General features: G+C 37.5%; 1 protein-coding gene across 6 annotated transcripts in view; it reads right to left on the reverse strand.

Annotated features, from left to right (window-relative positions):
- Window positions 1–14080, reverse strand: part of GABRB2 (gamma-aminobutyric acid type A receptor subunit beta2) — a 144914-nt gene that overhangs the window by 60166 nt on the left and 70668 nt on the right. For all 6 annotated transcript variants that reach the window (XM_021549518.3, XM_021549519.3, XM_021549517.3 and 3 more), the window contains one exon: window positions 7230–7312. In XM_021549518.3, coding sequence (XP_021405193.1) covers window positions 7230–7312 — 83 coding nt within the window. The remainder of the gene's footprint in view (window positions 1–7229; window positions 7313–14080) is intronic.

The following is a 14080-nucleotide window of genomic DNA, read 5'->3' on the forward strand; positions in this document are numbered from 1 at the left end:
AGTCCTATTCCAGAAACTTAGGACAAATGGACAAGTAGTGACCCAAATACAGAACACACTCACCAATCTGGTGTCTTGGCTTTCCCCTCAAGCAGCAAATTGAATTCTTGTCAAAGGAACCTAATGAGCATTGCCCCATCTTGCCCCAGCCCAACTGCTCTCCCTGAGGAAACGAGGGGCCCTTGGCCAGGGTGGGTCAGAGCTGATCCCATTTTGGTTGTTGTGGGTTTGTAAACAGGCCAAAACACTGAGTCAAATTTCATCTGAATCCACAGTTCTGCTATGACTCAAATGTTCATTTTCATTCTTCCCCCACTTCAGTAGTTCAGCATGAACTGAGGAGCATTAGCATTAACTGAGCACTGGCATTAACTGAGTTGCTGCTATCAGTGACCAAGAGCAAATACAGATCAGACTGACAACAGACTCCAGTGCCCTCCTGCCCCTAGATGTTTTGAAAACTAATCTAAAAAAAAAAAGCATTTATTCATTAATGTAATTAATGAACAAAAGACAATTGTAGTTATATAAATGGGAAAAGCCCTCTAACTTAGGAAATAAAATTACTATAGAAACTTATTTCACTTCTTTTCACAGGTATATGATCACTGTGTGATAGTTACAGTTTCCATTGTCTTCTAAAGTAAGAGATCTGAGGTCCAGGGATTCCAGTACCTGAGAAATATTACTATTTCATAAAAGATGTATTATGTTGAAGAAACTATTTAATTTTGAAAAATATAGTAACTTTCTTTAGTAAGCTGATAAGTAACCTGATACCATGAAGAATAAGCCATTATTAACTTTCAGTACCACCTCCATCCTTTTCAATGGTCTAAAAAATTTTTAAAAGACCACCTAACCACATGTGTCCTCCAAAGAAAATAATAAAAACTAAGTATAAAGTCAGATCATACCCTACACCCTGCTAAGGTATGTAACAATAATATATTAATTTTCCAATAGCACATATAAATATTTATTTTTTTTTTTGAAGAAATCACTAGTTGCAGGCATTTGAAAAGAATACCAGACTACAGAAAAAACATGCCTAAAGTATAATATTTTATGCTAAAGAGATCCTAAAAAATAAAGCAAAAAATAAAGGTGAATCTTTACCTTGTAAAATACCTTCTCAAAATAGGACTGTAAAGTGTTAACCCATCAGCTTTCCATACTTCCACATAATTTTATTTGATATAAGATTATCAGAGATTTTGCTAGAAATATATTTTTTTCTTTTGGAAAATATCTTTCTGCACAAGAGATGCTTTCCTGGACATGTAATTTTTTTCCCAAATCTTAGCAAATACATTCGATACTTTCTGGATATAGACTTTTTAAAAAGGGCCCTTTTTTTGTTTCCATTAATCCCTTGATAAAATGCAGGATTATTTAGAATAAGGAAAAATTTACTCTTGTCCAAACTGAATATAAAAGACAAAAAGCATTAAAAGGTTTAAAACCATTTGATTTTGTTTCTGTCCTTTTGATTATATAGGTACTCCATATTCAACTATAGAAAGATAAAAAAAGAAGAAAAAAAGGCACTTAAAATTATTAGTTTCTTGGTGGAAATCTATGTTGCCAGCATGGTCTGATGGGGCTGATAGGCACAGATGTATATTGTATTTCCTTTTAGATTTAACTCCAGGTAGCTTGAAATTGTTAAGAGCCTGTTGCAGAGCTCCTGTAAAATCCTTTCTTCATTTGCAAACACTACATCACCATGTAAGAGCTATGAGAACTCCCAGGATGCAGAGTCTGCTGCGAAGACGTGTGATAGAATGAAAAAAGGAAAATACTTTCCTCTTGCCTACCTGTAGGGTAATAAATCTCGGGTGTTTTTTGAGCTCCAACCCCCAGCTGGGTGTGGGTGGTGTTATCAAAACCCTACAAACACTGGTTCCCTTGTACACAGCCCACCCTGATCATATGCACTGATGGTGAGTCTGAATTTCCTTCCCCTCTTCAGACAACACAGAAGAATCATCTACTGCTGGGGATTATTTTAGCTCTTCCTGAATCATCCTATCTCCACACTGAAGAGGAGTCAAGGATTTCCTGTTCATTTTCAGTGTGCATTACGCCACTGAAATGATACCTTTTCTCTTCTCAGCATGCTCGAGATGAAATTTCTGAGGACAAATAAAGAACAAAGTACCTGCCCCAAGGAAGCCACACTAGAAGCTGATGGTGCCAAAATGGCAACAGACAGAGTGGAATTCATCACTGCTTGCTAAACAACACATATCTCTCCTCCACACACAGTGCTGTACAGGTTGAATTGGCACAGAATCCAAATTAAGAAATCTGGATATGGACATGATGAACAAGATGAAAAAAGGGGCACTTTGATAAGACCATCTGCTGATGGAGGAATATCCTCTCTGCTAGGGCCATGATGCAAAACAGTCTCAAGCTGAAGAGACAATGGGGATGGAATGCACATTAACTTTGATAAAAGGAGAGGGAAAAAAAATTAACAACTTTTAAAATTCTAGCTGTCAGTGGCCCAAGAGTCATGTGTTTAGCTTTCCACTTAGTGTGCAATTGCTGGAAGTCACGTGTTGCCATGGTATCCTCCTGTGCTGAACATCCCACTGCTGGGGACCTGCAGCTTCTTGCCTGGCATCAAACACATTCGCCTCTAACCCAGAAAAGCCCTGCCTGGTCAGCTCCTGGAGCTCTACCATTTGTCCCAGGTGACCTGATTACAGCTTTGATCCATGGCCAGAGCAGCCATCTGCAAAGTACTCAAAGCTCCAGCAAAAGGCTGCTTTGATTTCTTTTCAGCGCCTTAAAAGTGCTCATAAAGTCACCTTGAGCACACAAAGATGACTTCTCTTTCTCTTGTTGATGAGATTTCACAGATGATCTGATTAGAAAGTGTCTGGTACTGGGCTGCACTGCCAGGGGCAGGAATGATACTCTTTTGACTCAGTTTCTGGCTTTTTCCAGATTCTCTTACTGAATGGAAGTTTTTAACCTAGTGTGCTTCTCTGGTGGTTTTGTCATGAAGCAGAAAAAAATTTCTAATGATTTTTGCTGTGAACACCTCAGGCTTTCACATAAATGAAATGTCCTGAAAACAATTATTTCTCATTTATCAGCAAAGTATTCCCCCTGCCTGTCTGGGAGTGCTTTTCCCTGGCCAGTACAGCCACACGGGGAGCTCGTGTCTGTTAAGGGCTTGGATGTGCTTCTTTAATGCCACGTCCTCAATACACCACGGAAAGTGTTTCTGAGGAGAAACTCAGTGCATTCTTGTTTGTTCCACAGCTACAAAGAAATGTAGAAAATAAAAAAAAAAAACACTATCACAAGGCAGATTCTGAATTTTACCTCAGTATAACAAATATAGCCAGGCCTAACACATTATGAAACAAGAAGGAATTGAAGTAAATTTTTGTCTTTATGTGGTGCCACATAAGTGAAATGGACAAAGGTCCAGATGTACCATATGAATCTTGAATAATTGTGTTCAAAAATATTGAAAAGAATCACAATAATTTCTGTTAGGCTGAGGGAGTGCAATATGGTATCTTATTAGTTTATAGGAATATGAAGTATTCATGTCTTGTACTTCTTATTGCCTTTGAGCTCTCACTAGTCTTATGGATGATTAGCTGAGACATTCCTCTCAACAGTTACAATTCCAGAGAGGCAGGAAACAGCAGAGAAATAAAATCATTCTCAAGAATCATCAGAAACTCAGCAATACAAACTGCAGTGGCAGAGGTAGGGTGCAGAACAGACAGGTATTTACTAAGTCAATAGTCAACTAAAACCAAAAAAACTCTCTGTTGCCTGCAAGTTGGAAAACTAAAAAAACATATATAGGAAAATTGTTCTCCTCTGGTATTATAACCCTGCTGTTCAGTGTGTTGGAGAATAACAAAAGAAAGGGAGAAGTAGAATAGCTCAGAGTAGGCCCCCCTGGACATGACAGCCCACAGGTTTAGAAGCATCTTAGCAAAACTGAATATTCAACAAGCTTCTGTTTTTAGAGGACCTCAGAGTGTAACTAGCTAAACACAGAGAAAAACAGGATTTCATTTCTCAAAACTGATACTTTTTAAGCCAATGGGGAATAGTCCTCTCATACATTTTCAACATCTCACTAAGACTGCCCTTAAAAATGCTGTCTCTTGCATCTTAATAGATGTTATCACCCCCTCTATGTCATGTTTTATATTTTATATACAACCATTTTGCAAAAGAATTTCTAATTTGCTAATTAATCTATATTAATGCAAATCTACATTAACAAACACTTGATATTGGCTACAAATGTCAGTAAGTATAATGACATGAAGAAAAAAAGTAGTCCAGGTATTTAAGAAGGCATTCAATTCTGGCATCAGTAAGAGGATAAGGGGAGGAAAGGAAGAAAGAAAGGAAGGAGGAACCAGAGAAAGAATGGAAGGACTTCAGGGACATTAATATGAATTGAAACAGGATAAAAAAATATTATTACAACTCAAATTACCTGACTTCACAATAACTCCTTCTTTAAACAATGTATATCTGAGCTGGATTTCATAGAAGTATTTTTATAAGACTAACTATGAAGAGAGAATTACTAAAGATGTGTAAAAGACGTGTAGGAAATTGTACTGTACTGAAAGGTCATGCTCAATAGAGAATGGCTGTAAGCAAAGCTCTTCCTTCTTGACATTAATATTCTTTAGTATTTGTGTGTTGATGAAATTTCTAATGAAACAAAATCAGCAGGCATTGTCAGCACCAAGGATGATCAGAACAAACATAGCAAGAACTGGATAACCTTGAGGACTGTACAATATTAAGAACACTGATTTATGTGAACAGCATTATGAAATGCCAAGTCACGTGTTCTTAGCACTGTGCAAAAAAATTCTTCAGAAAGGTAGGAAGAACCCAGTGCTGGAAAATGAGTGGGGAAGGGAAAGAGCTTACTGCACTGTTCCAGAAAGGACTCTCACCTGTGATATGCAGCTGTGAAGAAAGGCAGGATTAATGCCATAGAGTAATACAGATTTCATCTGGGACATTGCTCATGTTGTTCATGGTACTAGTTATTCCTAATGAAGAACTAATGCCAGTTCTGCATGTCTCTTAACATATTTCTGCATGAGAAAGCTAAAAAAGATTGGAATACTCAGTTTCATGAAATGAAGTCTATGAGAAATTACAAGTGTTTTTGTTAAATATATTATGAAGGTCCCAGTAGGGCCAGAGAAGACACTGAATTAAGAAAAATTGTAGGTCCAAGCAGTGAGTATTAATTTCATGCCTTCATAAGGCATGAAAAGACTTGGGGTAGGAATTCACAGAGTATCTAACCACTACAAGAAAGCAGTGGTAAAACAGCCATCCAAGAGGATCAGAAACCAACCATCCAAGAGGACAAGAAACCAACCTTCTTCAGGCATGCAGCTCAAACACTTTTTAGAACTGATTATGACTTCAACACCTGCACTGAATGACTTGGAAAGTCAATTTCAATCTTATTCATCCTGCCTGTCTACCTACCAGCACTTTTGCCTTAAGTGATTCATGAAGAGTGGACACACAGATTTTCAGCAGGACAGAATGATGCTTATGAAGAGGAATCATTTTCTAAAGCAGTGTGACAGTGCTTCAAAACACAGCCACATGTTACTTTATCCACACTCTTTACTGGACTTCATTATTGCAATGACAGGCTGGCTGCACTGATTTAAATCCATTCTACCTTTGTGATACTGCAACAGAGCTCAAAAATCCACAAATGACTTCTGCCCCAGCCATCCCAACTTCTATGGTAAACTCAACTTCTACCCTTTCTATAATATAATGAGCATTAAGTTTTCATACTGCATGTAACAGCAACTTTGAGCACTCAATACCTCAGTTTTTAGGATTGTTTCTTGAAAGATTAGTGATCTGCATCAAACCTCTAAATCAGATAAAAGAGAAATTTCAATTCACAAGTCCCACATTCTAAGTCTGAATGAGAACAAGTGCTCTCATTGAAAAGCAGAGACACAATTTTCAGCTTTGTGCAAGGACTGCCTTGACAGGTATTTCCTGGGAATATTTTCCAGAGCAAGTTGTGAAAGGATGAGAGGAGGGATATCTACTTTGTGAATAAGACTTACTCATCTCAGCAATGCAGAGAGATGGCAAGACCTTGTTGGCCATTTAAACAATGCTGTAAGCAGAGAGAAATAGCAGAACTACAAAAAAACCCAAAGAAATGAGACTTTATCCACTCTCAGTGCAAAGGACACCACTACATTTGCTGCTTGTGAATATCAGTACACAGAATTTTAATGATAGTCTCAACTCTGCTTAGTTATGCATGGAAATTATTTCAGGCAACAGTGTTACAAGAATTTTAGCATATCTGTAAATTCCAATAAGATGAATGAAATTTGGACACAAATGTAAAGTAAATTCTTAAATGCTTTCTCAAACAGAAGTTCAGCTGTCCCATATTCTTACCAGGCTGTAACACAAATTAAACACAGAAATCCCACATATTTCATAATTCAGAACTTATTTTAAAATACACATACTTGTATGCAGTATATTAAAATATTACATTAATCTTGAAAGTTTTTATATAACCTTAATTAGAGTGTTATATAACATGCTTGCAATATTGTAATTATAAAAGTGATCATTAATCTTTTTTAGAGAAAAGAGATTTTTACTTCACAAGTTTTATCTACATAAGTCAATACACACCAGCCATTAAATCACTATATATAAATAGCCTGCTTACATACTTTGAAAGTTGAACTACAGCACAGTGGTTAGGAAAAAACCCGCAAAACACCTATTTCAAGGACAATTCTAACCTCTTGCCTTCACTTATAAGTGGAAACAAGCTGCCACACAGTTCAGCAGTAAAGGAGGATAAAGAACTGGTAATAATCCTTGTGCTCCTCACATGAACTCCAACAAGGCATTTGAATGAGACTTTTAAAGCTGTAAATTGTCCATCAAAACACAGAATAACTTTTTGCTAATCCTTGTGCCACAAATTACTAATCCATCTGGAAAGCTATTTTTTGCTTGTGTTTACAAGGATCTAAACATCATCAGACAGAAAGACAACTGGGTTAGTAGCATGTAAAACAAAAAAAAAAAAAACAACAAAAAAACTGAATACAAAACCTGAAAAAGCCAGAACCGACAGAAATAAAAACTCTAAAGCAGTTGACCAGAGAATAAGCAGGATTTGCAGAAGTACTTACAGCTTTCAATCTCCAGCGTGCAGTTCTGCTCGTCCAGCGGATATCTCCGCAGGTCCATCATACAAGCAGCTGTTGTTGTAATTCTGGGAAGGAAAGAGAAGGGTTTGTTAATGTGAACGTTGTTCATGTGCCTCGTTCCAGTCTTTCCTCAATCACACTTTGGTGAAGAAGAAACTGTATTTCTACATGAGTGACTGTCCAAGATTGAAGCACCAAGATGTTTCCTATCCCCATCCGAGTAGGAGCTGCCTCTGGGCAGTTTTCCTTATCTCCTGCTAATGTCCCATCAATGTCTTACCACGGGACTCACAGATAACACTCTCCAGAGCCAGTTCTGTTTAAAAGGTGATTAAGGACACTCCTCCTGACTCAGAATAACATCAGCCCATTGTGAGATGCTCCACCCAGGGGGAGAAGCCAGGCATTCCCACCTGGATAAATCTGGGGATTTCTAGACAGAGAGGCAGCCTTCCCACAGGTTTCTGAGAAGACACAGCAGCCACATCTTCCATCCCAAGAGGACTGCAGCCACTCCAATTTGGACTGCTACCAGCACGTTGGCCAGAGGGGTGTTAGGTTGTATTCTGAATTTGTCAGTGGTCTTCCTTTTGTATCATTGCATGTATTGTTGTCTTTTTTTCCTTTTCCCAATAAATTGTATTTCTGACTTGGAATCTCACAGTGGTTTTGCTTTCAAACCAGTGATGCTCTGCCTGGTTTTGCTTGGACATCATGTCTGCTGCTGCTTGTAACCAGTGCTGTCCCAGGGACGCTCTTCCAGCACAGCTCCCCTCGACACAGGTGTCTGCTGCTGTGTGCTAAGCACAGCTGGCTGGCCAAAGCACCTGGGGAGCTGCTTCCACACCATGAGAACAACGAGAGCATTGGGCAGCAGCCATTTGTACAAGCTTTCTTCAAGCTGAAAGGCTGACCGAAGGAATGAACTCAAATTGTAAAATCCAAGATGATGATCTCCACAATGGGAGTAGATGGAGTGCCTACAGCACATGCAGACATTAAGACATTACAGGATCACTGTCTTTCCAAGGTATTAATGAGATATTGGGTGACAGTTTTCTTCTCAAAATCCTATCATGTATGAGGTTTACTACTGACTTTTCATTGTAGATACTTAGAATGTTTAATAACAGTTCAAAAACTTCTTGTACATTCTTTGTTCTGATGAAAAGACTTCAGAGAACTCTTTCATTTGATAGGTCTTATTCTTTCTCTTGAATACCTAAAAAATATTCATTAGTGGCAGAAAATTACAGTTGCCTGGTCAAAATTCACTCAAAATTGACTGTAGCAACCATTCCTACAAAGCATAAATTAAGAATCTTCTTAAGTATGCTTACTGTCCTATCTTATTGGTCTCTTGGAGAAAAGGAACATCTTTTGACACCAAGTTCTTTCTTCTTTCCATATAGGTGTACTCACAGAATTGCTTTGGAAGATGTAATGTTTTAAATCAGTGTATATTACCAGAGATGCTTCAGAAGAAGACTGTTTGGAGTGGGACAAAGCATAGGAAAAGGTTCTTTTGGTGCCTCTTAGTGAAAGCCTTCCAGCTTTTAACAAAATCAGACTGCTGGGGAATACATGTGTGTTGATAGCAAATGCAAATGGAGCAAGCAGTAGCACATGTTGGTAAAAAAGTCTCTTGGCAGTTAATACTTGGTTCCTTATTTTTAAATGTAAAGAAAAATTAAAGAAAATGCCCCGTTCCAGTATCAATAAGACTGATTATTTTGGGGCAAACTTCAAGAAAGGTATAGTGAGACCAGAAAAAAATTACAGCTCATGTTTTTTGTTGGGTTATGTTTTGGTTTTTTGTGGAGAGGCTTGCTTTGTATGCCTCAGTATTTCCATACTTACCTGTATATTATAGCCAGGATTTTACAAGAATTTTGGTAGTTCACAGAGGAAAAGGTAGAGCACAGACTTAGAGCCAAGGTTTAAATGCACAAAAGAGTTTTGGTAAAAGCTAACCTGGTTGACTACTAAGTTTTCTCAGAGCTTTCTCTGCACTGAACATTTCCTACCAGATCCAAGGGTTCCACACAGACACAACCCCCAGCTCGTGCTACCCCCTGCAAAGTGTCTGTTCCCACTGGTGGACTGGAGAACTCGACAATTGTCACACATTTCCAGAGGATTTTTGGTGCAAAAAAACCAAGAGAGGCCAAAGGCTGCAGACAGTTGGAATAAAAGCTGTGTAGGGAACATAAGGAAATCACTAAAGGACACAATGCCCTGCGCCTTACCAGAAGGTAAAGGAAAAAAAGTGGCACAGTAAGGAAAATGATTTGTAGAGCAGGGATTTTATCAAATCAAAATTTGGAATAACTGAATGTATTTAATTCACTTGCTTGTCCCTTCTTATCCATAATGCAAATCCATTGCAATAAAATCAGTAGTATGTCCTTTCTTCTCCTCGTACCTCCCTCATATTTTTAGCCTGGCTTCTCACATTTATAGTAAAGTAAAAAAAGTTCTCTTTCATCTTCATCATTAATTAAACAGAAAAACTACCTTTGGATAATTCTTAGTGGTTCACAATTCATGGTGATTAGCTAAATCAAATTACCAAAGCAACAGAGTGCAAGAATTACCACCTTGGAATACTTTTGAAGGCAAAAGACATGAGCCACACCTTTACAGACAGAGGAAGAAACAGTTCATTTTAGAAGTTGGGAACACTTGAAACAGGCCCAAAGCCTCTCCCCCAGAGCAGAGCTGTTTCAATTTTCACAGCAGGATTAAAAATATTTTTAAACAGCCTGTACTAGTGCAAAAAATATAACATTGTGTTTTGCATAAAGTAACCTTGAGAACAAACAGTGAAAAAGTGAAAGCTTTTAAAAAAACAACACTGTGACTCAAGGCACTGCAGTCATTGGGGATGATACAAATAACAGGACTCAGAGAGGCACCACATGAAATGAAACACATCACAGAACTGTTTCCCTCATACACTCATCTTTTCATCTGTTGCTAAGAAAGAGAAACCTTGTGATATTTTATGATTCCTAACAATGAAAATGAGTTTTCATCTTTCTCTTTTATGAACCATATTTTGAATGTAGACTGATTATGAAGCACAAAAAAAAGCAAACCTTGAAGCACCACTAAACTAACCAAATAAAGTATTATGAAGTAGACCTAGAGAAAACTTCTTAAGTTAAAGGAAGCACAGATACAATGAAAAAAATATGCCCCACAACTGACTTGCAGGGAAAGTAAAGTTTGCTGTCAATAATTCAAAATAAGTCAGATAAATTCTGAGAAAGCTGAAAATCTGCTCACCTCCAAATCACTGGAGAGTTTGTGATTCAAATAACTGTCAGAAATTCTCACTACTTCTTTAAGAGGCCAAATGTGAAGGCCATAATAAACTTCTTTGAACACTTCTAAACTTAAATTGAGGCAGAAAATAATAACCCTATCCCAGAAATGCTAGTAGGTCTTATTTTTCAGTTCTCTGCAGGGAACAGTTTTTCAAAATCCTATAAATTTTGCTTTTCTGACAATTCGAATGGGATTTGAAATCCAAAATAGCAACTTTAACAGTTCTGACATCACTAGTGAAGAAAAAACAGCACTGGAAGACAGGAGAGCAATGCTAATGCCGTTTGGAGATGGACAGAATCCAATTCCCTCTTGGAGCTGCAATGGCTTTGCAAAGCTGTGGAGAATAAACAGTAAGAGAAACTTATCTCTGCCCTGGAAGGAAGCAGCCCTGACCTGTAATTAGAGGTTTACAGACACAAAGGAATTATGAGCAAGAGGGTGACAATTTCAGATAGCTCTCCTGAGTGATAGCACAAGAACTCTTCCACACCTTCCTCTCCTGTTCTAGCTCTAACATACCATGATTCTATGGAGTCAAAGAAGGAGCTGAAGCCCATGAACATACAAAAACTAATTCTTTCTCTAAATGTATGCACATATATTCTATTGAAACCAGAGTGAAATTCTGCTCTGCTTTGTGTAAGCTGACTGACTCCCTATTAACATCAGGAGCAATCCAAAGAACTCACAGGGACAACAGACTCAATCTCTTTATTGAGGACCTTATAAGAATTCTCTGTGTGTGGTGAATGAGAGTCAGAAACTCTTTAAGTTAGTTACTGAAATAATTTACTGCAGCTAAACCCACTGTTCACCTTTGCTTCTTGTGAAAAGTCCTCATGCATGACAGCTGGGAATACCTGTGACAGCAGCAGCCAGCAGAACCAATTTTAAATACCTGGAAATTCTGGGAACAAAATATCAGTGAGATAAATCTCTCTCCTGGATGTATTTAAGCATATATCAAGGTTGATAGACAAACTAACAGATCTACTTTTAAATAAAATAAACTTATTGCTAATTAGAGAGTTCACAGAATTTTTCTCCTTCTGTTTATTCACAGAAAAGAAAAGCTTCCCTTGTGTAGTCATAGGTAAAAATTTGTCTGTAGGAAACTCCAAACAATAATGACATTTATAAAACTTCAACATTAAATCTAAAAATTCAGCTACTGAATTTTTCAACTATAAATCAACAAAAAACTTTCAACTGTAAACAGCATATAGAGTCTCAGTGTAGTTTTCTAAGGAAAGAACAGCTGCTAATGCTACCTAGAATCTGTAATATGCTCTCTTCTAACACCACTGCTCAACATTTCCCAAGTATTCCAACCTAAGTGCCAACAGCTCACTTTTCTTACTCCATTTGGAAGCAATGAAATGTAGATATTTCCCCCTTGATTCTGTAGTTGCAGTCCCTTAGACAGTAAGGTGTTCTCTGAAAGCACTAAGTATTTGTCAAAGCTGAAAGCATAACCACAATACAAGTTAAGAATACAAAGCATTATCTAACTGTACTACAAGACAGGAAACATCTTTTGAAGCTGATAAAACACAGGGAGTCAGAACCCACACAGAAACTTCATCCTCATTAAGTTTTTTTGCTGCTGAGATTATTGGTAAAAGAAGCATACCAGATTTTTAAAGGAAACTCAAATCTATATGCCTCTGATCTTTCTTGGGAAGATGTTCTGCATTTCTCTGCTGAAGTACAGCCTATTGTGCCATCTGCATGCCAGAAGGGGAGAGTCATGGAAAACCAGAGAACTGGGCTCTTATTTCATGGTAAAATAATTCTGTCACAGAAGAATCAGAATTTTGCTGCAGGGTTCCAGTCCGTCTTCTGCTATATGCTATACATGTAGCTCTATAAATTGTTCTTTAAGTGAGATAGCATTTCCTACTATCCTGTCACTGTGTCCAAAATTCAGCCATAGCACCATCATGATTTAAGTACTTGAGAAAAGCACACATCACACTGCAGTAAAATCTTCTGCTACAATAACCTCAGCTTTAGACTGAACTCATTCAAACCTTTCTCTGAAGTAATAGGTTCTTCTCCAGGAAATAATACCTACATAAAATGGCAGAAAAGCTCAGAGGAGCACTTCATAATTTTAATATTTTATCACTGAGAAATGTATCCTTGTCTTTCAGCATTCACTTCACTTCTCCCTTTCAAAAGAAATAAATAAAAGGGAGTATGCTGAAATACTACAGGACTCACAGAAAATGAAACGAGCATGATCAGTAGCATGAAATAAGCAACCTTGGAATAAAGAGTTAGTACATCTCCTCCACCTGTCCAGAGTTTATAGTCCTTTTGCTTTACTAACCATCATTGAAAATGTGAAAGTCTTCCTTTCAAATATTTCACAAAATGTGCTTCTTATTCTGGTTGGGGAAATGCTTGTCTACTTCACTGCATGTCAGCATTGAAATAAAGAGTGCATTATTTCATTTTCTTTCTCTTAAAAATTTAAATTCTTACCATCCAAGTCACACTGCATAAAATAAATCATATATACAAAACATTTTTAAACCAGTTTTTCTGATATTACACCACATTAAATACAGACTCAAACAAGGCAAGAGAGCTAGAACTTTTCAAGGGGACACATGAATTTGGTGAGTTTTTAATCAGTTCTCACCACTTAAAACAACATGCTTAGCTCTAACAAGTACATTGCACTGTAAACATACCCTATATTAACAATTTTTATTGCTGACACAACCTGCACCTCCCTCTGTTAGTGAGGAGCTTGTGCCCTGGATAATAAGCTCACTTGATTATGTTCTTAATTCATGGTTTTTGTGTATTTGATTTATCAGATGTATTTGATGTGTCAGATTTCAGGAAACTGAGTGGAAGGTGTTTTCACTGTTCTGGAGGAAATAAGTTCTACTTAAGTTAAAAACTAATGTGAAAATCAAAACAATCTTCAGTAAGAAGTTTTATGATTGCAGCTTATTTAATAATTCTTACAGAAGTAGTAAGATAAGAGCCCAAAGCTCCCATTCCTCTGGCTTTTGTGAGTCAGGCACTCATTTCCCACAGGAAAATGTCAATAGAAATAATAAATGCAAGTGGAGTCCTAATAAGCAGAATTACTCCCAGATCCAAAAAGGTGGGAAAATCAGGAAAAAACCCTATGGCACAGACCAGAAATTATTAAGTTGCTAAATTGCTTTCAACAACCTTTACAATAAAGCAGTAACCCATGCAATTCTTACAAAACTCTGGAACAAAAGAAAAATGAACTCTCCCTGCCCTAAAACAGGAGTCACACTTTAAAAACAATCAAACAGGGAGACAGGCAAGAGTCAGCATGAAGGTGAGCTGCAAGAAGCATAGTAGAATACCAGACACAGGTTATTACTACCTAACTCAATTTTTATTAGAATTTTTTATCCAACACAGTCTGGAATGCAAAGAGAGCCACACTGCCTCTGTGTAGGATTTCTGTTAGACCATTTACTTTTTATGCCTTTTCCCCC

This window comes from Lonchura striata, chromosome 15 (assembly GCF_046129695.1).
Source record: "Lonchura striata isolate bLonStr1 chromosome 15, bLonStr1.mat, whole genome shotgun sequence".
NCBI lineage: Eukaryota > Metazoa > Chordata > Aves > Passeriformes > Estrildidae > Lonchura > Lonchura striata.